Here is a 27256-nt window from a genome sequence, read left to right on the forward strand (position 1 = left end):
TACAGAAATACAGGTCATTGGTTTGATAGGCTTGTAAAATGCATGGGGAAAAACAAAACATCAAAGCACTTGCAATGTATGTCAACAATTATTAAAGAAAAGCATGCATTTCTGGAAGGCAGGAAGGTATCAAAACCACAGGGGTAAAGAAAACCATGCAAATTAGAATCACAGGCAAATTTACTGATGTATTAATCCATCAATTAAACACCAGCCCTAATGTTCTCTTCCCTGGTAATTAGTTAAACAAATGAATAGTCACTGAGAGGTGCAACATGGTTCACTGAATTCTGAAAATGTGATCGTGTTTATCTTAGAAAGAAAACAGCAACCTGGAACATGAGTAATTCAATAAAATTAGCTACTGAGAATATAAAACACAGCAGCAACCACTGCTTCCTTTTCAGCATGGAGTGCTACCTTCAAGGTTCCCCACTAACAGGGTCTTATATTAGACAAGAACTTTGGATCTTGGGATTTCCTCTCCTCCAGACATTTCCTCATGTGTTAATGCCGGAGTTCCCTGCTCAGCCCATTTTTAACACGTTTTTTAAGTATAAATTCTTAAATGTTTTCAGGCACTACTTAAGAAATCTAAGAGCCTCATTTATCCTTTTGCATCAAAAAAATAAGATGCTTTGATGGTCTTAATTTTAAGTATTGAATTTTTTACTGGCTCTCATATCAGCTCCTGGGAACCTCTTCTCTGAAAGTACGGGTGATTGTTTACAGCAAGCAGCAATTGTCCTGGGATTTTTAGAAAATTATCAATATGATCTTAATTTCACAAATAATTAGCATTTAGCAGGGCTTTTCTGCCCTTCTTCATTTTGATCAAACAAAGGGACACTGAAGGGTAAGAAAGATTCCATGAGAATCCTGTGTTAAACCTCCTCAACTGAACAATGTAACTCATTTTATATGCACAGGTTTTGAAACTCTTTAGTAAGTGTAAATATTCATAATTATAATGTCCTGATTGAAGTGACCAAACACACTCCATTTTTAGCTCCATGCTAGAGTTATCTTCAGCTTGCTACAGAAATTATTAATCTTCCATTATTCTGCACTTATTTATCAGGTTAATACTTACAGTCAAGAGGTACATCCAGTGCAGAAATAATTTGGCACAGAAAGAGGACCAGGGAAGTTTTGCTTGTAGGTATGCTCATCTTTTTCATCATGGTTTTAGGCTGTACTGAGTAAATCACACTTGAAGAATGAAGTTCAACTTCATAAGATTAGATAGCTTGCAGCAGTTATGTAAGTATAGACAAGAAATCTGGTAAATAAAAAAACAAAAGAACAATATGCAGATACAATGGAGACTTAAATGATCTAATGCATCTTAATAATATTATGAAATATAAGCAGTCTAAATACTATACCTAAGGATAAGAGTTACACCATGTGTTCTACTGAAATCCAAGAAATTCTCAAGTTCTTAGGTCACCTAGACCATTAGACCTTCCTAAAGAAGCTAATGAAGAACTCCTATAACCTTAGTGAATGGAAATACAAATAACTCTCCTAAGGACAAAAGCATCAGTCAATCCATCTAGTTAAAAAAGAGTATATACTAAAGATTATAGTAGATTTAGTGGATTAAAGCTCTGGATGCTCACCTAGTCTCTCTTCAAGCACTCTGCACCATTCTTGGAAAGAGGCATTTTAGGCATCTACTCCAATGAAAACATGTCAAGACATGAATTTCCCAAGTAAACTGTGGAATCTTTCTGCAGCTTTGAGTATAAGTATCCCACTTCTCCCCACTTTGGAACTCTTTCTAATATGACAGCTGTAGACTGAATACACAAGATTTCATGAAGGTGCTGAGGTGCTACCATGTGTACTGTACTTAGGCTCCTATTTCTGGATATCTGATTCCTCTCAAAATAGATAACATCAAAATACTTTGCCATTTCTAGCCTGAAACCAAAATCTAATTAACTGTCAGCATATTCTCAAACACTCTTCTCCTTTCATATGTGACGAACTGTTGGAAGTGAAACTTAAGGGAAATCTGTTCTTTGAAATGTGCTACATTTCCCCCCTCAGCCATGCACGAGAGATCATATCAGCCATGCAGAGTGATTCTGGCTCCTTCCTTATTTTCTACATTCAGGACCAAGCTCTAGCTGAGAAGAATGTTGGAGGAGTGAAAACCAGCTGCCTGCAAGCCCCATCAGCATCACCAGTGACCTACAAAGAGCTACGCAGCCCTAGAAATCCAAATGGTGCTTACACAATGCATTCTCAGTAAATGGACATCCACTAGAAAGTACTTCACAGATACCAGATGGATCAGAAAGATCACAGTAATCAGCATTAACTCACCTTGGAGGGAACACTTGCTCAGCTCTGGCTATGGATATGAAACACAATATTATCCAGTCCACAAGGAGTTAAAGCTGCAAAGAAGCTCCATTAGGAATGTTGAATTAAGAGTTGTTCGTGCTTCCTGAAGTTATTTAAACCAGCCTATGGTAAGAATTTCCCTCAATTTTCACATTACAGAAGAAATTATGCCTCTTAATTGCTGCTATAAATTATCTTTCTCTTTGTACAGTCCTCTGAGCAGAGACTGGAATTAGAAACTAGAACTGAGGCATGGAATTCTCCTTCTCCTCCTAACCTAGGACATCAAACTCCCTGATTCTTACTGTCACTATCTGTAAAACAGATTTTTTTTCAAAATAAGAATATTCCAGTACGTTAAAGCTCTAGACATGTAGTACTTGTGTTAGGAGTTGTTGGGAACTGCTGTCTGGGGCATCAAAGGAGCAGGCAAGTTGATTATTGACATTCCAAACCATCTCTAGGACTGCATACTGTAATGTAATGACTAATTATTTATCATGGCAGATTAGAAAAATTACAAAACACATGAGAAGAGAGGACATCATAGTTCTGGCCTTCGCATGATTATTTATACAAACTGGAACTGCACAAGCAGTCAAGGTGACGTGCCTACCTACAAAATACTCAGAAAGGGGTTCAGACTGAAGAATGGGTTCAGCAGAAATGCACAAAAAATACTCAAGACTTTCCAAGAAAAAAATAAACTGAACTTTCCTACATTTCAAATGAGCACCCTAAATTGCTGGGGGTTGAGCTGGGAAAGGTGAGCAGTGTTTTCTCCATCTCATTTTGGCACACACAGTTTAGTACACTCCTGCTGCAGTGAGCAAGGGGAAGGAGAGGAGCTCCTCTCGAGAGTGCCTGAGAACACTCCAGCACGTTTCCTGCAATGAAGTGCTCTCCAGAAAAGCTGATTTTATTCAATTGACTACAGCTGTCTGCTCTATTCCAGTTAAACTAGGTTCTTACCCACTGTCCTGATCTTTATGGCATCTCCTCATTACAGTATCACTGCAATTATCAAGGTGCCCTCTCTGTGCAGTGACCTGCGATTTACAGGATACTCTTTGAAGTACTGCACAAGTGAACCTTTACTTCTATTGTTTCTTCTCCATGCAACATTTCAGCTCTCCTTACGAAACCCTGACAACCTGATTATCCACTTTATTGTCTTGTTCTTTCGACATGTAAAATGAGTATTGCAGTGATTTGAGAGTATTGTAAAATTAAATTGTATTTGCTTTGAACAAGTACAAATGAATACACAAGCACTGGTGAATCAGGCAGGGGCAATTAAAATCATTGGGAAAGTAATACTCTTGAGAAAATGTCTCATACTGTCTACCTCTGCTACTGCAAAGTTCCAGTAGCTGGGATGTTTGGATATAATATGGGAATTCAGCCTAAGAGAGCCTATGTGCCCAAAGGGTTTGTGACAGAACATTACTGAAAATGATTTTAGGTTTGTCAGTACAACTGGGTGCTCTTGCTGAATATAGTCAAGATTAAATCTGGCATAATTTAGTATGAATACAACAGCTGCTACATAGAACTAAACACTGCTTTGACATAACATTATCTGCTACAAAATAAGGACAGGCCTCTAAGCACACATCAATGTAAAGGCTTCAATTGCAAAACCTGAAATATTTATATAGCAGATTGTCTTTTCCTCCAGATAATTTATTTACACTCTCTTGTAACTCAGAAGTGTTTTCCTACCCTTTTCATAGGGAAACACATACATTGTGACAGTTCATTCAGGAATTTACTCAACAATTTGTACAAAGTAAGATTTTCTATACCTCCTATGCACTTAACCAAATGTCATTTATGTCTTCTGTGCTTCTTGATGAGCTGCTGACTGTGACTAACAACATGGACTAAAGGTTGAAGCTATGGGGTAGCAAAAGGAATCAAGGAAAATAAAAATGCATAAGCAAAGTGCAGTACTATTTCATCACAATGCATAATTTCAAAAGGCAAGGGTTTCTTGCCACAGAAAGCCACAATTACAAGAATGAAAGCACCTGAGGTGAGCCTGACGTAGACTATATGGCAGAAGATCAAAACACAGTTTGTTCCCAGTGGTCTCTTCACTGGGACCATTTTGCTATAATCAGCAAAACCAGATACTTCACAAACACTGAAGGAGCTAGGAAAAACAGCATGTATATGGAAGGGATAATGTGAAAGGCAGAATTCAAGATTCCTATTGTAAATCAAAAGGGACAAGGATCTCCTCAATTTTAAGAGCTCAAGAGCAAATGAATCATGGAATTGTTAAGGTTGGAAAAGACCTTTAAGATCATCAAGCCTACTATGAGCTCAGCACTGCCACATCTGACACTTAACTGTTTCTAAGTGCCATAGCTACACTTGTTTAAATACTTCCAGGGATGAGGACTCAATCACTTGCCTGAGAAGCCTGTTACAGTGCTTGATAATTGTTTCAGTAAAGAAATTTTTCCTTATATTTAATCTAAACCTTCCCTGAAGTAATTTGAGACTGTTCCCTCTTGTCCTTTTGCTTGCTACTTGGGGAAGACACTGGTACATCATGGGTTACATCCTTCCCCTCTGAAGGAGTATCCGTCCTACCGACTCACTCTGGTACTCCCTGAATTGTGTCCAGGACCTTAGAAGAATTACCATTGGGTCAGGTCAGGATCTGCCAAAGAGAGTGTTAAAAACTGAATAGTATCCACGACTGTAGAGCAAACACCCCCCCCACACACAGAGGATATTTTACTATGCTGTACCAGTACTGAATAATACTGATTTCTGATTGGAATATTAATACAGGCAGATACACTATCAATTGACACCTTAAGGCTGAGTCAATTGACCCCTCCAAATGAGAGAGAAGACACCTTTTTCCTCTAGCTATCTTCAACAGAAGCATACAGCACGTTTAATTTCCTTGTAAGTGCTGCGGCAATATTTCTTCTCTAGGATGTAAAAGTGTAAGGAAGTGTGCTTACCAAAATTCAACCTAGTGCAAAGTTAAGACAGTATTTTCTAAACGTAATATTGTTTTACAGAGATTTGATGCATCATTGATTTGCATTTCTACTCAATTACATTATTTTTAAGACAAAAAGGTCTTTAGAAATGTAAATGGAAACCAGTGTAAGAAATGTGGAAGTGTTATTAAATTGCAAGACAGAACAACTGGAATATTTTATCCATATTTCATTAGGAAAAGAAAGCATTCTCTTCCAACAGACATGATTGAATTAATGCAGAACAAGTGAGACACTGGAAATCAGAGAAAAATTATTACTTAGCAAAAAACTTCCTCTGCTTCATTTGTCTAATGCCTGTATTTTTTCTCACAGTTAAAGACAGATAGAATATAGGAAAAATAAACAGTTTTCAAGGAAATCTGTTTCATAGCATCTTATATCCACATAAATATGAAAAACTATTTCAAATGGTATAAATGTACTTAATGATTTGTACATTAAAAAAGTGTTGAAGATTACAATCAAAAAGCACAAAATGCTTGCTTTTGAGGACAACTGCAATACCCTTATCATTTAATGGAAGATCTTTATAGGACTTAAGTGTTTTACACAACTATGCTAACTATAAAAGTATTAGTAAGATTATTTAAATTTTTTGAACAAATGGGTTCAAATTTCACATTTCTTTTTTAGGTTATCTAGCATTTGCAATAATGGGTCACATAAAAAACACTAATTAGAAACAATTATTTAATTAAAATCTTTCAATCAGAAACAGATAAAAATGCACTTACCATTACACTACCTAAGCGGCACAGACACAGCACTACTAGAAAAAACAATGCTATATAACAAGAATAATTCCAAATGCTTTTAAGGGGGTAGCATGACATAATAGACTAAACACCCATGTATGTGTTGACAGACCTGAGCAGTATTTGCTCCTGAATAATCTTGTAGTCAATTCAGTCCCAACTGCTTTGCTTTCCCCATCCATCTCTTATCTATTAGAGTAAATTATCCAATTTATGGTCTATTTCCATAGCTGGTCTTAATCTACTTACCACAGGACACATAGCTTTAGTGTGTCTGAATAGAGGTGTCAATAGAAAGAAACAATTTTTGAAACTTTCTAAAAGCACATCAAATTGGAACTATTTCTCATCCTCTAGAACCCTAGAAAACACCACACTGCTTTCCTCCAAGTTTTTAATTTGTCACAATCTAATATAAATCTATAAAATTTATCTATAAATCTATCCTTTAAAGTCATCAGGGAATACTAAATCATCTTCAGTGATCTCCTGTTTATGAAGCTTAAGCCCATTGTTTTGGATTTGGCTGCACTGTGTGTGTTATAGGGACATCCATTTAAAGAGAACTGGATGAAAAATAAACCATGAAGACTGAACTTCTGAATTCAACAAGATCTCCCCAGGACTAATTCAGATGCTTCAGGTACTTATTAGGGTTAGATGTTTATATGCACTTAGTCATTTTCAAGGTATTTTGACAAAGGCAGATGGCCTTGTGTGCCACACTAAATGTTTTCTGCAAAAAATCATCAGCCTGGCTACACTCCTGAACCGCCCTTACACTCAGCATTACTGTTTTGGCTCTGAGAATGTATTTGTGCATTCATAGTGGTCTCCTTCCTTTCCACAATCCAGACACGATTTACAGTCTTTCTGCTCTCACTCTCTATTTTCCACTATGGTAAAGCCACTTAGTCCTTGAAACTTCTTTACTGACAATCCTATATTAAGACCTGCCAACCAGTTTGTTGTTCATCAAAGGCTGGTCTGTTTTGTTACATTGTTCAATTCATCTTTTTATTAAATGATTTCACATGGCAATAAGTCAAATGCTTTTCAAAGTCTTTTACACTGACACCATCATCTTGCCAAATTTGTAATTTTACCAGATATTAAAAGATTAAAATCAAGTTTTTGTCAATAATTTGTTTCGCAAGCCCTACTTTCCATAAAACTCTGAGCAGAATCAATTTTACTCAAGGCCTTTAATTCCCAGCTGAGTCCCCAATCAGCTTTTTCCATATGTTCACAGTGATTTATATCAGGCTATATTTACCCTGCTCAATCTGCTTGTCTATTCTGAATCTGGGCAGAACACCAGCTTTTTTCCTGTCTTAAGGAACATTTTAAAAATGAAAACCTGTGAGCCAGATATCTTCCCCACTGGCTCCTCTGGAGCTCACAGGTAGGCTCATCACACCTAGACTTGCTGAATGACATAAAATTATGTATCTTCATCACATATTTTTCAATATCTACTAATGGTTACTATGACTAAAGAAGCTTTCCATCCTCATATGATGCATCATAATTTTTCTTCCAATTCATCATGTTACTTGAAATAATATAACAACATCAGAAAACAGTGCTGACCCTGCCTCTAAGACTTGGTCCTATTAAAAAACCCAAAATATTTGCCTGCTTGTCTCCACCATGGCAATGCCAACACATCTGCCATGAGAACAGAAGCTCTTTCAGCACAAATACCAGTACTGACTGTACATCTGCACAGCCCCAGCACAATGAGATCCCACTGCTTCCAGCATAACCTCAGTATCAACTGCTGAACCAGCAACAGAGAACCGCTTCAATTACCCACCCATTTTCCACTGCCACTGAACTGCACTCATACCAGCTCATCGGACACCAACACAGCTGATGCACCCTTGCACAAGGCTGGCTCCTCTGGCCCTGCCAGCACTGAGCACAGTTTGCACTGTTCCTCCCTGAACTCTAAAATCTCATAGCTGCTAACTTTATCTATTTGGTAAATCACTATGAACACTGGGACACAGCCAAAAAAGCAGAGTTACGGGCTCTTAAAAATTCGACTCTTATTTAAACTGTCTGCTCAAGAAATACAGCCTAAGAGCATCAAAAAATGCAGGAAAAAAATCCCCAAACAACTAAGCAATCTAACAACTAAGAGGTCAAATATCTAATTAAGGGCTGCAGGTAAGCCTGTAAGCTCAGTCATGTGTCACAGACTTGAATACTAAAAGCAGCCACTTCAGGCTGATTTTTAAAACACTGGAGCAAGGCTAATCTGTTGTTTTACAGTTGTCTTACATATTCCCTGAAGGCTATATTGGATTTGGCCCTTTTGAGGATTTAAACAGGGCAGGACTTACTTTTTAGATCCTGCTCAGCTTAAATTATAAACTGCTTTGGCTGGTGTGACTATAGACATAGCCAAGCAAGGCTGTGGATAGCCCTCAAATAGGTAGGTAAGCCTAGTAAGCCTGGCAAGTTTAGATGCCTCCAGAGTCAAATCAGCATCTGAACAGCACTTTTGTATTGCAAATTCAAACAGAAGTCTCAGTCTTGCTTGGGTCCTTTCTGGTGTCCTAAATTCTTGATTGGATTCAGATTCTTTTACCTTTTTATTCTCCTCACATAAAAATGATGGAGTGGAGCATAAAACTAACGGTTTAGTGACATCTATTTCAGTAGTCCTTTAGAGTCATGACAGCCTGAACAAATACACTTCATCTCTTATACATGTATACATACTTAACTGTCTTTCAAAGACTTGGTTGAGACGTTTGACTTCAGTGTAACTTTGAAAACCTGCTGAAGACCATGAGTTTACAAAGGAGGGAGTGAAAACGTAACGTGCATCGGTTTAGAGAGAGCTAGTTTGGGTTGAAGCAAACCACTAGATATGGGGATCAAGGAGAGGAAAGAATTCTGCTTGATCATTAAAATTTTCGATAAGCTAGAAAGAATTCAGACTGAGAGAAAATAAACTAAGAAAACACATTTTTACAGCTTGTCAGTGGTAAAACCAGGTACCTAGACGATGGTATCATTAGGATAGTTCTCCACGCTTTGACACTTTCAGAGCATGCAAATGATCTCATCCCTCATTAAGTACAAATAATTCAGCACAAACTTCAACAAGACAAACATTTACAAGTAGCCCATCTCTCTCCCTCTGAAAGGTTTCACAATAGAACAAAACAGTGCTTATGAGAAAAAAAGTCAGTGTATCATCAGCCTGCTTTGACAGCCATACCATAGTGTGCAAATAGAGGCAGAGGAAAACTGCAAAGTGGGCAGAAAGAAAACACACCTTTACCCTGACTCCGACCCTGGGAGTGAAGATTCCCAGTTCAGTTCCTTGTAAATATGCAAAGAAGATGCTCAACTGAAATACTCCCTAAAATATTAATTTCTTTACCTGGGAGATGTGATTAATGGATTTTTTTTTCTATTTTCCTAGTTTTTTTTACCCATCAGAATTCAGAGAAGAGGTTTCAGAGAGCTACCCAAGGAGAAGGTAATACACTCTGTATTACACTGGTTAATTATCTTCTTTGCATCCCTACAGCTAACCCCAAAAGCACTGACTGTCCAGAAGTATTACTGCAATCCTGGAGATACTGTTGAGAAAACCACACTGTGCAAAAGAGCAGAATCTGAGTCACAGACAGGGCAACTCCTCCCTTGGGGAACTAGAGCAGAAACCACTAATATTAGTATGAAATGCTGGAATAGTTATGCTAAAGAGGAGGTCACTCAGAATAAGAACATTGCCAGAAACTGAGGACTAAGGCATTCTGTCAAATATAAAACCCTAACAAGTACATGAACAAAGGAGGGTAAACAGCACAGAGGGAACAAACTGTACCAACTCAAGCTAGCTGCCCTGGGTATATTTTTTGGTGATGGGGGTTGAGGCCTAGCCACCCATGTGTAACACCCATTTAACAGGTAAAAGTCAGCCTGTTTGCTCATTTAATTTTGAATAATTCTTTTAAAGTAGTTACATCTGTTAACTGCCCACCATTAAAAACCGAAATGAACAGAAAACTCTGATACAAATACTTCAACACTACAGAAATATTCTTGCCTTGCTAAAAGTGAGAGTTGACAATCTTCACAATGACTATAGCTGTGTAAGTCAAGTCTGTTCCTGCTTTATACAGGACTAATTCATGCTGCCACTGCTTCCATTATGTGAATTATGTGAGACCTATGTAAATGAACCAACTTATAATTTGTTTGCTGATATCACCAGTGTCGTGGTACCTTTCATAGCCAGGTCGCTACACTTGGGAATGCAAGGATCATCAAGGGAATGCTGAGGATCATATGTGCAGTGGTGTCCTAACAATGGTTAGAAAGAACTTGTCTATTTCAAGATTCTCTGAAAGTAATTTCTGAAGTGATTTTTACCACATCTTTATATAAGCATCTCTAATTTCCCATCACCCTCTAATAATTCATAACAATTCACAAAGTTCTGATTAACTTTATCGCCATCAGAAAGACTACCTGCTGCAGCTGGACATCTCAATTCTATAGATAAAATAAAGCAGGGAAGGTTAGCATTTGAGTTTTCTTTTCTTCTCTGCCTTTGTTTTGTTGGTTTGTTTGGTTTTTTCTGTGAACTTCTGCTCAGCCCTAGTGAGGCCTCATCTGGAGTGCTGTGTCAAGTTCTGGGCTCCTCAAGGCATGCGAGACATGGAGCTCCTGGAGCAGGTCCCATAGAGGGTGACAAAAATGATTAAGAGTCTGGGCCTGTTCAGGTTTGAGAAGGGACAACTGAAAGGGGACCTCATCAACGTCTGGAACTGGAAGTTCATGGAGCAGATCATCTTGGGTGCCATCATGTCTCACATACAGGACAACCAGGGGTTCAGGACCAGCCAACAGGGATAGGAAAAGCAGGTCCTGCTTGAGCAACCTGAGCTCCTTGTACAATAAGGTGACCTGTTTAGTGGATGAAGGACAGGCTGTGAATGTTGTCTACTAGACCTCAGTAAAGCCTTTGATGCTGTTTCCCACAGCATTATCCTGGAGAAACTGGATTCCCACGACTTGGATGGGCATTCTCCTTTTGCTGAGTAAAAGCCTGGCTGGCTGGGCTCAGAGAGTGGCAGTGAACGGCAGTGAGTTTGCAGCCGGTCACCAGTGGTGTTCCCCAAGGCTCACTGCCGGGGCTCATCCTGTTCAGCACCTTTATCAGTGATCTGGACAAAGGGATCAAGCGCACCCTCACTGAGTTTGCAGGCAGCCCCAAGTTGGGTGGGAGTGTTGATCTGCTGGAAGGAAGGAAGGCCCTGCAGAGGGATCTGGACAGGCTGCGTCGATGGGCCGAATCCACTTGCACGAGATTCAACAAGGCCAAGCTCCACGTCCTGCCCTAGGGTCACAACAACCCCAGGCACTGCTGCAGGATGGGAGAAGAGTGGATGGAAAGCGGCCCAGTGGAAAAGGATCTGGGAGTTTTGGCCAGAAGACATCTGAACATGAGCCAGGTGTGCCCAGGTGGCCAAGAAGGCCAATGGCACCTGGCCTGTATCAGGAATGGTGTGGCCAGCAGGGCCAGGGCAGTGACTGTCCCCCTGTACTCAGCACTGGTGAAACCACACCTTGAGTGCTGTGTCCAGTTCTGGGCCCCTCACTACAAGCAAGACACTGAGGGGCTGGAGAGTACCCAGAGAAAGGCAGCAAAAGTGGTGAATGGTCTGGAGCACAGATCTCATGAGGAGCAGCTGAGGGAGCTGGGTCTAGCCTGGAGAAAAGCAGAAGTACCTTAGGACAGGAGTTTACAACAAGGTAGAGATTGGCCTCTTCTCCCAAGTAACACGAGATAGGACAAGAGGAAATTGCCTCAAGTTGTGCCATGGGAGGTTTAGATTGCTTATCAGAAAAAATTTCTTCACTGAAAGAGTGGTCAAGCACTGGAACAGATTGCTCAGAGAAGTGGCTTAGTCACCATGCCCGGCGGTATTTAAAAGACGAGTACACGTGGCACTTTGGGACATAGTTTAGTGGTGGACTTGACAGTGCTGCATTAATGGCTGAATGTGATGATCTTAGAGGTCTTTTCCAACCTAACCCATTCTGTGATAATATCATTCTGTAAAAATGAACATTTTCAGTTTAGAGCAGGGTAAGTACCTTGTATCAAAACTTCAGAAGCATAGACAACATTTTGGATGAACCAGCATTGTGTCTGTTATTACTTTCCACAAGAGTCTACTGTTATCCAGAATTCTTTCCATTTATTACTATATTTTTTCTTCTTGTTTAAAAGAAACTATTTGATTTTAGCCGGTTTTACTGACACTTATTATTAAATGACATCTGTCCAAATGGACAGACCCATGTTGTTACGTTATTTTAGTGGGAAGACTTCAAATAACAGGTATCATTTACCAAAATCCATATTTTTAGGATTTATCCTTCATTTTGCCAGTGTTATTCAATCAAATCTGAGACTGCCTTCATCTGGCTTAATTAAATCTTGGTTTGATTAAGACGTGTTCTATCTTTACTGCAGCTGATTCTGTTAACTTTCTGTTCTCCAGCCATTTTCTTGTATCTTCAATATCAAAGGCCACAAAAAAAGAATTTATTCAAAAATATAAATAAATGTCTATTTTTATTCATTTCACATTTATGTAAGTGAGGAAAATTACTCTGTTATTATGATGTTAAAGAATTAGTATGGCTTTTAAATTAACGTACTTTTTAGTTTAATGTATCAAAAATAAAACCCGGCGGCTTAATTCTCACAATAAATCTTACACTTCTAATGGAGTTTTAAAACATAATTAAAAAACTGAAACCTAAATGGGATGTGCTAACCTACATTTCCATGCTGTTGCTCTTTCATTTGAAATATAATTTATATGTTAAGAATATTTTCAATTTCACATTTAAAAGAATCAGAGAAGGCATTAAATACCACTGAAATAACATAATTTCAGGTGCAATTTAAGCAAGCAGAATAGAACAAAGCAAATAACTAGAGCCAGAGTATGCCTTTTTATAAAATCATTAATTTAAACCTTAAGGGTAAAAAAAGCTCATTTATTCATCAAGAAGTTAATCCAGTTTGCTCCCTGTCTAGGAATATTTTTTGCCTTTTTCTTTTATGTCTACTCCATTAATGAAACAAAAAAATTTACTCAGATTTCAGATCTATTATGTAAGTAAACATTACAGTGTGATGTAAAGATTTACATTATTCACAGAATCATTAAAATTTCATATTCATATTACCACTGAGGAGATAATAGAAATTTCTTTCGTATTACCATGCTCACTACTATTTTCTTTGACTTTTTAAATCTAATTTACCCTTTACACCAAAATCTCAAATGCGAACAGCCCACATTGCAAGAACAGTATTTTTTTCTGTGTATATTAAGCTCATCACAGTTCTGCAGTCACACCAATGGATGACAAAAAGCTTTTTTCCACTAGAAGTACTCTCCCTCTCATTATATAAATACTATTCAAAGCATATATGACATCCTCCCACAAAATAATACTAAATTGAATTAAAGAAAAATTCTTCAAGATGAAGGAAAAACAGCACTGCAGGACGAAAACAGTACAAAATCCCAAAATAATAACAACAACAGTGAAATTCTGTCATTAGTATTGAAAAAACACTTCACTACACAGCTTGTAAACCTGACTGTAAATTGGTACTAGCAGACTGATAACCACATTATTTTATCCACACTAGTGAATGACTACATTTAATAATTCAAAAATAAAAAGAGCTAATTTACATATATACATATATAATCTTTCTATCACACAATGAGGCTTCCAAAGTAGTAGCTGCCTGTTATGACAATATGTCTAGGCAGAGAAACAAGGTAGCACTGAAATGAACTGAATTCCTATTTCATGAAAAGGTATTGGTTTATAATTATGTATCCATCTTCTTTCCAAACTACCATTTTTTCCTCTGTCAAGTTATTTGCTCAATTTCTACACATAACCAAAAAATAAAAACCAAATTTCTCTCCAATTACACAGATACACTCAAAGCAATTTCTCACTGCACAACTATTAAAAATTATTTCATTCAATTTTGCCTGCTCTAATATTTTTTGCAGTTGTAACATTTAACACACCTTTTTCATGCAAATGCAGCATCAAATATGAACATTTCAGAAAGAAAATCTTAAGAAACTGTAACAGTGAAGGCAAGACATTTAAGAACTGAAAATAAATCATTCCTCATTAGCTTTGATTACTTCAAACACTTGGCTACACTTTATAGTTTTCATAAATTACCTTACTCGTTGAGGCAATTTTCAGTCAATCCAGTCATAGTCAGAATAACAGTGTATCAAGGCAGCTTTTCAGTTAGACCCCTCTCCTTCACACATCTCGAAATATTGATCCTTCAAAGGAAATACAAAAGACTGTTCACTCGACTCTCAAGCAACACCTGCAGGTGATTCAGCCACATTAGCATAACACTGTTTTGGGTTTCAGCATATAAAGAATAAAAAAATGCTATAAATCAACATTAAAGGCCAAAATTATTTTCTCAGACATGCTAATTTGAATTGAGTGAGATGCTGTTGTCCCAGGATTTTTAATTTTACATTAAATTGCCTTACTGCTTATACACCAGAGAAACTGTAATACACCAGAAAGTACTCTTTAATCTTTAATATATAATTAAATTTTATTGGTTTTTCAATTTATCCAGAGATAGAGTACCACTTAAAACTGTGCTTTGTTGTATTCATTTTAATCAAATGTTATTTTAATTGGGTCTGTAAGGACGTGTAGAAACTACTGCACCATAGGGAAGAAATTTTTGATCTTCTGTTCTTACATCTCTGAAACCAGCCTGGTTTGCAGTCTCACCTTTAACTTCCCTTCAGGAATTATTCCCTAGGGTTGCACAGCTTCAATTCCCAATTCAGATTTGCTCAAAAGAATAATGTATCTCAAAGCAGTACTTCTGGAAATCAAGACATATGGAAATGGGGATGTCGTACCACATTTTCCATATGGTCTATGGGAAGAAGTTGAAACCTAAGGTAGGGCTCCTGGGAAATGCCTCACAGACCACATGGACATAGCAGAAATGAAATGGCAACTCTACCCACCAGATAGGTTCCTGAAGTTTATGAAGGTGCTACCGTGTGACCACACTACAGAACTGGAGGGCCTCCTTCCAAGAAGGAGCAAGAAATCAAGACAAGACTTTCCTCAGACAAGCAGTTGTGAATGTACTGCATCCCTCCCTCCCTCCCCCTGATTTCTACTAAGCACCATTCCTTCTAGAAGACAGAAAGGGGCTGCCTTTCCTTCCTTCACAAAACCTGTAAGCTAGCCAGCACCACCAGACTGACAGAAAAGCCATTCTCCATACCGCTGAGTGCAGCCATCTATGAAGAGAAAGGGTGATGGGAAATAAAGCCCCTCATGGGAAAAAAAAACCTTAATCAGACCTTGAATAAGAACAGTCTGCCTCATATTGAAGAAGAGGGTTTGAGATATGGCTTTTCTTACTGTCAGAACAATAAAATACTAAATCAGTAATACCCTCACACACAGAAGTCAGTTACAATAGCTTCGACTGGCTGGCAAATCCAGCTGCAAAATTAGGGCAGCCCCTCTCCTAGTCCTCCTTCTTTCCTTACAGGAACATGACTCAAGCTGTTTCACTGCAATGGTTTGGTAAGCAGTTCACCAGTTTTTAGCCTAAACAACAAGTTCATAACTATATTCTACAATTCAGTTAGGCTGAAATTTTCCAGGCAACACTTAACTTGAAATTAAAAGCTTCACTTCCTGGCAAAGTGAAATTTAAGGTGGCAAATCAATGTTCATTTCTAAATGCATGAAAACAATGTTTCTCATTCAGTACATATAAAAAGTTCTAAGGATGGGGGTGTGGGGAATGTGTTGAGGTTTTCTACATTTGTGTGTTTGGTTGGGGTTTTGCACTGAGTTTTGTACAGAATTGTATCAAATTTATGAAAGTAGTTATATCATGTTGGTTGCCTGTGCAGCAGTCACTAGAGTCACAATGAGCAAAGAAACCATTGCAGGATTCCTCTTCCTGGAGGAAAATGCAAAAAACAACACATTTAGGGGTTTTCAGCAGAACATATTTTTCCTATAAACTTGAATAGCAGGAAAAGAAAAAGGAAAAAAAAATCTGTGTCTCCTTTGAGATTTATATCTTAAAATGGTTTGGTTTTCTCAGACTTGAAATTACAGTGGAACACAAAGGCAACCAGGCTCTTTGTATCCCTTATCATTGTTTTAAAAATATGTAGAAGTTTTCACAGGGATCTCTGCATTCATACTTATGTCTCATTTTTGACTTCATAACTCATTCTGTAACAGGAGCTGGTTTCTTTAAAAAGGAGTAGCCTAGAAGCATTGTCAATGAAATCATGAAGAAGGTAAAGATGATATAAGATCTTTCCCACTCTTCTTTAATCTTGACAGTGAGTTCCCAGCACAAGGCTGGGTCCAACAGATTAAATGTATTTTCACATATAATGCTTGCTGCTGGGTAGTTGCCAGGTAGGATAATAAATTTCTGCTTAATTAAACCACATTCCTTTTTTTCCACAACAGCTGATAATCTTGGCTATTTTCGATGCTGCAAGATGTATTCACATCAGTATATGCTGGGAAAAGTATGATATACCTTTTGTTTAATGCCAAAAACCAGTATTTCCAGACATAAAATCAAGATTGGCACGACCAAGACTCTCTGAACTTCACACATAAGCTTTCTCACATATTTAATCAGAGAAAGTTTACCTAAGTCATTACGCTGGTTTGGCAGAGCTATTGAATGTCATGGGGAAAACAGAAAGAGGAAGGACAAACTCAAATATTTAAAATATTTAAAATGGACAGAAGAGTAGTTAAACAAAAACAAAAGTGCTTTAACAAAATGAACCACGTCAATGTATCTGAGTCAAGACACCCACATCAAAAAAAGCCCCCAGCAAAATCTGAGCTCAGAAAACAAACACAATCCAACCTGAATGAACTTGACTGCTCGGTCGATAAATGAACTTGTCTATACAATTGGTTTTGCTATTATAAAAGCATTAAGGGCCAAGTTAGAAAAGTAGTTTCCCCTTTTTTTGCCAGCAATCACTGTAATCTCTTGAACACTGAAGTACTTTATTAGAAGGTACTTTTTGGTACTTAAATCTTCCATATACCCTAAACAACTGCAGGTATGAAAAAAGGAGGTTCACAGAGACTAGAACTATGACTTCTCTTCTTTGGGTTGCTAGGTGGAGTCAGAGAATTATGTAGGGAAATTATTTCCATGAACTAAAATAGAACCTCTATGTGTGTGTGTGTGAGTGAAGGGGTGGAATTAGGGCTATCCATTCACTGGTTATACTCCCTTGTTTTTGCAAGGACAAACCTTTGCGTTCTCTCCAACATTCCCTTTTATTTAAATGAAAAAGGGTGGATTTTCCCACTAGACCTGCTCTGATCTAAAGAGAAGTAGCTGTCAAGAAAATATGGACAGGTCCTGAGGTCTTCTGTTCCTCACTGCAAGCTCCTGCCCTCTCTCCTCACATTTAAGAATTGCAGCATCCCCAGTGAGCCACATCAATTCATTGATCCAAGAGAAAACAAACCTCAGTGAGAAAAGACTAGGTTTTGACATGACAGAGATTCCCTCAAAGGAACTACCTCTTTTGGATGACAGGCTGAAATTAAACAAGGTAAAGGAGCATGTGAAACTGTATCCCTAAGCCTCAGTCTTCCTGGATCTGAGCGAGGTGAAGGTAATACTGAAGTACTCCTATCACTCTACTCTGACTCTGTTCCCCCCTGCTGAAGCACTGACAAGGAATACAAAGCCAAGAACAATTCCTTCTGAAGTAGTCAAACATCTGAAAATAGGTATGTAATATTAATATTAAAAAATCAATTAAAGATCCTAATATCTCTGACTTAATCTGTTTGACTCAATGAACAGTGAGTCATCAACATCCACGGATTTTTCAAATCACTACCAAGTACATAAAATATGTTCCTCAAAGACAGCCTCCCAAATAGGCTTTCTTTTCACCTACTTTGCTATGTCAAGAACTCCTCAGAATTGCAGACTTACTGCTTTTCCCAAGGAATTCTGTCACAGTCATTTTTGTTTATGCTTGGCTTTTTCATTCAGACTTATCAGCCAATCCACTATTTTGAACAGCTGATTATTCTGAATGACTTTCATTCAGACATTTTTTTCCATGACCTTCAGCAAGGACACAGTTTCTCCATGTGTCTGTGATTCACAGCCATACTTTCTTTTTAAACTAATGAATTTTTATTCATTTTAATAGCATCCCATTTCCTTCCAGATTGTAAAACTTTCAGGTTTAAATACATTCAACTGCTGGATGCCATAAACAATCCTACAGTACTCCTAACATTAAAAATCCTGCACTAAAATCTCTACCTCATAGAAAATTGACTTCAAATGTATCTGTCTAAAAAGAACACTAACTTGGACTGTGTTCTATTTTATTTATATCACTTCACATGCATAGGATTGTACTATCCTCAGCAGAATTTCTTCTAACACACACAGGGAAGAAGAGAACAGACTATCTCCTGCCCTCACATACTTCCTCTGACATGTCTATATCTCAAGAGCAGAGCAGCCTGTAAAGTCCATACTGATTTTTCTCTCATCATGTCTCAGACACATTTCACAAGACAACAGATGCATTCATAAATTTCACTGTACATTTTTACTAAAAAACATTGACATTTTTTCCCTCATCTTTATGATTCAAAGCATGTCCTGTTATTTCTTTCTAATGAGTTGCAGCATTACTCCGAGTGTAGGCTGTTAGAGATACGACTTTTTTACTTCTGAAGAGAAGCAATATATTCTTCAAACTCCGCAAGTCATGTGAAAAAGAATGTCAAACCTTTATTGGATTTCCCTGAGTTTTATATCCACCAGCCCTTTAAATCATACTTGAATAATGTGTTTGGGTTATTTGGAATAAATAATTCAAGAAAGTATAGGAAACTACCATACATCAATGTATGCAGTTTCCTGCAAAATAATTCTAACATAGTATCATCCTTCACAATATATTTAACAGGATGTATTTTATAAATAGCATAAATTTTGTATCTGAAGGCTTTTATTTCTAAAGATAGGAAAATTATGACTAAGACACTATCGATCATATCAGAGAAGCTGTGGCAGTCCAGTTAAGTTCCCACTGACTGGAAGGGAGGAAATATTCCTCATTTTTACAACAGGAAACAAAGGAAAACCCAGGGAACAACAGGCCTGTCAGTCCCACCTCAGTGCTTGGCAAGATCATGGAGACCAGAATCTCCAGGAAACAACAGTAAGACACATGGATAGTAAGGAGGTGATTGGTGACAGCCAACATGGTTTCACTAAGAGCAAACTGTGCCTGACAAACAAGAGGATGACAGCATCAATAGAAAAGGGAAGAGCAACTGAGCAGATTTGTGTGAAGCATTTGACACTGTCCTGCACGACATCCTCGTCCCTAAACTGGAGATAAATGGATTTGATGGATGGACCACTCAGTAGGTAAGGAATTGGCTGGACAATAACATTCAGAGAGCTGTGGTCAATGACTTGATATCCAAGTGCAGACCAGTGCCAAGTGGTGTTCCACAGGGTCGGTGTTGGGACCAGGACTGTGTGACATCTCTGCCAGTGACATGGACACTGCCATCGAGGGCCCCTCAGCAGGTCTGCTGCCCACTCCAAGCTGTGTGCTGTGGTCAGCGTGTGGAGGGAAGGGAGGGACCCTCAGGATGGAGGGGCAGGCCTGTGCAAACCTCATGAAGTTCCACAAGGCCAAGTGCAAGGTCCTGGGTCAGGGCAATCCCAAGCACAAGTACAGGCTGGGCAGAGAATGGACTGAGAGCAGGCCTGAAGGCCTTGGGCGTGCTGAGAAGCTCAAAATGACCTGGCAATGGGCACTCACAGCCCAGAAAGCCAACAGTGTCCTGGGCTGCACGAAAGCAGCCTGGGCAGCAGGGCAAGGGAGGGGATTTGCCCCCATTACTCTGCCCTCTGAGTGCTGCACCCCACCTGGAGTGCTGCACACAGGTTTGTGGTCCCCAACACAATAGAGATGTGTACCTGTTGGAATAAGTCCAGAGGAGGATCATAAAGATGATCAGAGGGCTGGAGCACCTCTCCTATGAAGACAAGCTGAGAGAATTGGGGTTGGTCAACCTGAAGGAGTCTCCAGTGAGACTTAAAAGTGCCCCTAAAGGGGCCTAAAAGGAAGCTGGAGAGGGACTCTACAAGGGCAAGTAGTGACAGGACAAGGGGGAGTGACCTTAAACTGAAAGAGGGTAGGTTTATCTTGAATATTAGGAAGCTGTTGTCTACTGTGAAGATGGTGAAGCACTGGAACAGGCTGCCCAGAGCAAGTATGGATGTCTCATCCATTAAGTGTTCACAGAGATGAATGAGACTTTGAGCAACCTGGTCTAGTATAAAGTGTCCCTGCCCGTGGTCCTTTCCAACCCAAACCACTCTTTTTTTCTATAAAAGTTATGGTGCACATAAGTGATAAAGTTACTATATTAAAGTAACTATATACACACACACATTAATAATACGTGTGTGTATATACGTGTATATATACATATAAACACATACAAAAATAATGTTTAGTCCATCCTCTAACAAATTAGAGCTATGTTTTTCAACACAATGAGAATTTGTTGCTGTGATGGGTACACTTCTTTAAAATAACACCCTGATTGCAACTCCTGTGCTCACTGAATCTTAAATACTTCTGGCACAACAGAACTTCTCCATTTGCACACTAGTTTGCAAATTATATCAGTTACCCAATAATCAAATCAGCTAATAAAAAAGAATATGAAAAATTATATTTAAGATATTTATGGAAAAGGAGCGCAAACAAAGACAGATCATTGACAGAAAATTTGTTAGGTTAATATAATATTCTGGAATGTGACACAGAAGGAGAATTAACTCAATATTTTCCATTAGAACTCATCGAGCTAATATGAGAATTTTAAATCTATTTTTTCCAAATAATTAGCTAAACTGTGTGTCATGTTAAAGAAAAGCTCATAGGAGAATAAAGATTTGCAAAGGTTCTGGCTCCTAATTTCATTTCAACTGTTGGTATCCTTTTAGGAAGAAAAAAAAAGAAAAAAAGGAACTTTTAAAACACCGCCAATACAGTAAAAGAAGAGAAACGCTGCTTTTGACATGAATGCTGGCCAAGAGGCATCCCACTATTATTCCAAAAAGGAGATTTTAAAAACATATTTAATTGATCTGTGAGAGTCCAATGTGAAAATCTTTCAAAAATTAATCCAGTGCTATTTTTGTGCTGAAAGCTTTATGGTCTTTTCAGGCAGCACCCTGGTGGAGCAGCTCACTGCCTCCACTTTGCCCAGGCCACGACACTTTCCAGGCTCTGTTAAAGCTTCTCCCTCTCTTGCAGCATTGTCAGTGAGAACACACATCTGTCATCTTTTCAGATCTGTAGGAATCCTTTATTTGTTTGGAGGTTTCTCTGTGGAGAAATGCTTCTGAGGGGAAAAGCATTTAGCTCAGTTAAGCTCTGTCAAGACAAACTGCAGCACCTAGGTCAGTCTCTCAGTATCAGGAAGTTTATCTCAGACAATAAATAACCATTTATTTTGTTCTCAAAAGGTAGACAGGTACTTTAAACATGAAAGCAGTACCACATGTGTTACTAACAATAACAGAAGGATGTCAATGAGCACAAGAACTTTGCAGGAAGTTTTCTACTAAGCTAATTGTAGGTTTAAAGGTGCTGTACTCAGAAATTCAAAATTAATTTACACATGATCTTACTGACTACAGAATGCAATGAAAAGCATGTCAACCTTTCTTGATGAACGAAAACACATTTTTTGTACAAAGGTACTGGCAGTGACAGTATGTAGAGCCTTTCCTTTTGCCATTTGACAGAGTGCACTGCAGTGGGTAGACACAAAAGAGACTTTCTACTGTTCCCAGAGTCTGCCCATCCCTTTTTCTACACTATCACGATTTCCTTTAAAAGAACTACAAAACAAAAGCATTTTGTGTGTAGATTCAAATTATTTTTGTATTTTGCCAGGCAGAATGTTCAATTTTTTCTGTCATCTTGCACTAGATTAGGCCAGTAATTTCCTTAAAAACTCTAGTATAAATTTTAACTTGAGAAGGATACATCTTTCAAGACATTTTTTTCCTTTTTAATTCATGTCTGCTTTGGTGACTTTTCAAAAACTAATGAATATACAGACAGATGACTAGATGACAGATTTCAAAGAACTGTTTTTGCTTTCTGTGGCTAAACATTTGACAGTTTTCTTGCAGAAATGCATTTCCTGAATAACACTTCACAGAAATTCAACAAAAAGAATTTATACTCAAAAGCTGTAAAAGCCAAAACCACATGAACTGTAATCATTTTGGAAACTAAGTGGCCATCAACTTTTGTATATCCCACTCTTTATTGTTTTGTTCTAGCACTGTACACTGTCATTATCTATGCTTTCAGCAGCATTAAAAGGCTTTACAAACTGCTGATACTCAGTCATTTACTCTCTGGTGAAGCCAGAGAGTTTTATAATATTATCAGACCACATCAGACAGCAAAAGACACTTAGCTTCTGCAAAAGAGGGCTCCTGATACCAGACAGATTACATTATTGAGCTGTTACAGTACTTAGATCTGCTAATTTTTAGAAAGCCCACGAGAGTTCATGAATCCCAAAACAAAACCAAAAGCCTCTGTGGAATGAAGATTATGTTTTCCTTAGCACACATTATTTAACAATGTTTCTGCTTCGGATTCCACAAATCCCATCTAGATTAACTATTTAATAAAAGCCTGAAAATGAAGATGCTCCACAGATGCTTTTGCAGTGTAATAGTTTTTCTATTTCACGAAAGTCTTACAAGGGTTGCAGGAAAAGGTGCAACTGGAGAATTGTCATATTTCACAAATACTATACCTCACCTTTTGCAACAGAGGGAATGCAATCCCTGGTGTTTAATTAGACGTCTGAAATCACCTACTACTTTGTACTATTCTAACACTGATCCCAGGTGAACACAAAGTGATACTGTAAGCACTTTTCCCCTCTGATGATAGTGCCCACACAGCTACATTAAAGGGTCAGTGAGATTTTACCTCAGTTCTGTTAAAAGCTGAGGTCCTATTTCCTGCCTCTGCCTAACAAGTTTAGGGCCAGAACTTCTAGTTTTCTATCCTCAGATGTACACATAAGACAGTTTAATAGGAAAAGCAAAAGCCGTGCAAAGCACAAAAAGGAATTAATCCACTGCTCTGCAATGTTCAGCCATCTCCAGGAAGGCAGGGCCCCATCAGGTGTAATGGTTCCTGGGAAAAACAAACACCATGGTTCCAAATATCTCCCCCTTTCTCCTTGTTCTCCCCACTGCACATACTGAGCATGATGTCATATGGAATCTCCCTTTGGTCACCTGGGGTCACCTGTCCTGGCTGTGTCTCCTCCGAGCCCCCCATGCAGCTCCAGCTTCCTGGAAGTACAAGAAGCAGAAAAGGCCCTGGATCTGTGTAAGCCCTGCTCAACAGTACCACAAACATCCCTATATTATCATCACTGTGTTCAGCACAAATCCAAAAGGCAACCCCATACCGTCTCTGAAGAAAATGAACTCTATCCAAGCCAAAATCGTAACACAATGTGTCACAGAAAGCTTTCCATATCCTGTCATGGCCACTCTCCTTTCCAATTAATTATGCTGGAAAAAGCATAGTCATCTTTGTATGGATCTTCTTACTTGTGTAGACTAGTACAGATGAAAAGAGCTTCACACAATCAACTAGAGACGTAAATTAAATATTCTGACCCTAATTCCATCAGTTTTCATATCCCACTAGGAATGCAACCTCACAACAGACACCCAAAGGTAATGAATTATATCTTAATGTAGTAATGTCAATAGGAATTCTGCTGCTAAGTTCAATTAGACATGAATGCACCCAAAACAAGTAAGGTTATCACCTGGATGAGTACAAGTAACACAGGAGCTATATAACCTGGTACAAAATGGGTTCTTCCTGTAGGCAAAATGCAAGGTGTGGTGAACCAAGGTGATTTAAATTCAGGAGTGGAGTATAGGTCAGGTAATCAGCTTTCCTGAGGTGTGTGAGAAGAAAGCAAGGTGCTAGAGTGCCTGAGAGCAAAGGTGCTGTGCCAACCATATCTCGCAGGCCTCACAGAGCAGCCACTGTCAGACACAACATGTCACAGGCAGTCATTGCACCAGACAGACAGTGATGGTAACTGCACACATAACAGAGATAAGGGCTGACACCTGTCAAGGTACACCGCACACACAGCATATTGCCCTGCAGTCTGCTTGGGTCCTAAGCCTGTGCTCTTTGTAACCTTTCTCTCACAGGCTCACCTCTTGTACAACACCTCTTCTTGAAGCTCTCCTGAAGGCAAGACTCTCCTGAAGCAGAGCCCTTCACTGAACAGCAGGTGTAGGAGAAGAGCTGAACCTTTGCAAGAGAAGATGTGCTACTGCAGCTGCAAGAACAATCAGGGGTGCAGGAACATTTGCTGCTACAATCTGCAACTCAGAATTCATATATTTGTTTATTTGTACATTTCCAGAAAGGAAAACCTTGTTATTGTCTGGTTAGGTCATTCAACGCTGGACCCTATGGAACTCAAGGATATGTAATAACTTGACAATGAACAAGCTGAGAAGATGAAATACTGTATACATGAGACACAAGATCCTCCTTGAACACCTTGGACCAAACCCAGAAACAACAGACACAGGTTTTCAAGCACTGAATACCATAAGAAGAGTAATTCACATAGTTGGTTTGAGCAGCTATGTCCCCTATTGAACACAAAAGACACATTTTTGCATAGTGTTCAAACAGCTAGTTATCTCAGTGAGGAAATACCTACCTAGACAACAGAAACTAATGGAAGCTTTTAAATTCTTTCTCCTGAGTTTAAAGTACTATTATATCAGTATAGAATCAGAAAATAGAACTGCAAATCATTTGTGCAGTGATGAGAACATATAATGTCTTTGAATATGGAAAAAGGTTGCAACCACATTTTGCACATTAGTGTGGTAGAATTACAAAATCATAGAATATGCTGAGTTGTAAGGGACCCATTAGGATCAAGTCCAACTCCTGGCCTTGCACAGGACAGTCCCAAGAATCCCACAATGTGCCTGGAAGTGTTGTTTAAATGCTCCTTGAATTCTGACAGGCTGGTGCTGTGACCACCTCCCTAGGGAGCCTGTTGCTCGTATAGCTACAAAGCAGGAGAAAACCTGTATAGTAGGTGTTTAGCATTTCATGCTTAAGCTAGCAAAAAGCCCTAATCCTGAGACTCTCAGGAGTTTCTGTTACTCCCTAAGTTGAGTATCTTTGCACTCAAGAAAATCTAACTGCTTGTAGGAAGTATAACAAGGAAGTATTATAAGGAGTATAAGTAAAATAAGCAGAATATAAGGAGTACACTGTGTGCCAAACTCCAGGTATTGCCTTGTGTAGGGCTGCCCTCTAATAGGAACCTCTGATACATCAGTTTCTGTTCTGTGGAAGCTGTTCCAGGTCTTTATGAGTGCTCTGTCCAACTTGCTGAAGAGCAGACCATGTTACAAGGTGCTTGTGAGAAGAACAAAACTAAGATTTCTTCTTGGACCTTTAAGTGAAACAGTTACATCAATGAAAATTACCTTGCATCAATGACAAATTCTCCTGCAACTTCATACGGGTTATCTGCACGACTTTTGGAACAGCAGTATGAAGAATCAACTCTCAAAATCCTCTTTGTAACTTATTTAATGATACCAGCAAATAAGCATCAAACACCTTGGGAGGATTACTGTGTTTTTAAAAAGAATAGGCGGGGATCAGCTTCCTTGTAGTTTAGGCATAAGCTATTCATCACTTTTCTGCATGGATTCCAAAAAGGAGAAAAAAAATGCTCCATCAGCTTTTCTTGACTTGTGTTAATTTTCAACTGCCTAAACAAAGGACACTTCTGGAGTGAGCAAACGGGTTTTACAAAATATTCAGATTAAAAGCTTACTTATAAATTAAGTTAAAAGCTGATAGCAGCATTCATGTGAAAATGTTGAGAATCCCAATCGTATTTTACAGCAGGTAGTGGTTTGTGGGAACTGTGTAATCAAATGTTAATGTAGAAAAATACCTCTTTTATCGTTCCCATTAAATCCCACAACCACCTTTAGTATCTGCAGGCTGCATGAATATTTTGTGTCTTTGCAGCTTTTTATATCAACTAATATAATTCATGAATATACCGCTTTTCCACACTCATGAACCACCTCATTGTTCTGGAAAGGATCCCAAAGGCCCAAACCCCACAAACTACTGTCTACTCTTTCAACAGCAAACACTCTACTAGCTGAATCAATGAGACATGGAGAAGTATCATGGAAAAAAGAAGTTAAAGTAAATGGTAAGAAACTTAATCCATTTAATTTGCATGAACTGAAGTTGTCGGATTCTTCAGGGCTCTGCAAGCAGTCCAAGGCAACTGTTACTGTTTGGATGAATGGTTGCTTTATGCTATTCCACACCATCATTCACTATATGGTTCTACTCCATAACCTTCACAACTATTTGAAAGACATTAATGGGTGGAAGCATATCATCCTTCTGCAGTCTGATGTTCTAGAGGTGAAGGATTTAATACCTTCCAAACCTCTGTGGCCTCAGAGCTGCCATTTCACGTGGTGGACCGGAGAAATCTGTATCAACACACCTGGGGCAGTAGAAGGATCTGACAGCTAGTGGTAGGTTATTTAACATATACCCACAGGGTTTAAATCTTCTTGCAACATTTTTTTCTTTTCTTTGGCTGGAAAACAGCCACTCCTGCCAGCCAAAGATCCATTTTACTTTGAAGTACTTCCTGGGAATTTAATTGCCCAGTAAATTGCCAACAAAACTTCCAAGGCATAGATCAGCCCTGAGAGACTCCAGGGGAACAGCCTGTAATTCATTTTTCCACAGTCAGTGAGGAGGGCAGAGTTGCCCTTCAGTCATAAAAACCAATATTTGACTG

General features: G+C 38.6%; 1 protein-coding gene across 25 annotated transcripts in view; it reads right to left on the reverse strand.

Moving 5' to 3' along the window:
* Positions 1-27256, reverse strand: part of NRCAM (neuronal cell adhesion molecule) — a 146989-nt gene that overhangs the window by 65854 nt on the left and 53879 nt on the right. For 22 of the 25 annotated variants that reach the window (XM_063396656.1, XM_063396654.1, XM_063396660.1 and 19 more), the window contains 2 exons: positions 14417-14526; positions 1094-1282 (listed from right to left, as the gene is read on the reverse strand). In XM_063396656.1, coding sequence (XP_063252726.1) covers positions 1094-1184 — 91 coding nt within the window. In that variant the 5' untranslated portion in view covers positions 1185-1282; positions 14417-14526. Of the gene's footprint in view, positions 1-1093; positions 1283-1625; positions 1743-14416; positions 14527-27256 lie in introns of those variants that run through there. The other 3 variants (XM_063396638.1, XM_063396639.1, XM_063396640.1) reach the window with 2 other exon arrangements.

The sequence above is a fragment of the Prinia subflava genome, chromosome 4, assembly GCF_021018805.1.
Source record: "Prinia subflava isolate CZ2003 ecotype Zambia chromosome 4, Cam_Psub_1.2, whole genome shotgun sequence".
In the NCBI taxonomy this organism is placed as follows: domain Eukaryota; kingdom Metazoa; phylum Chordata; class Aves; order Passeriformes; family Cisticolidae; genus Prinia; species Prinia subflava.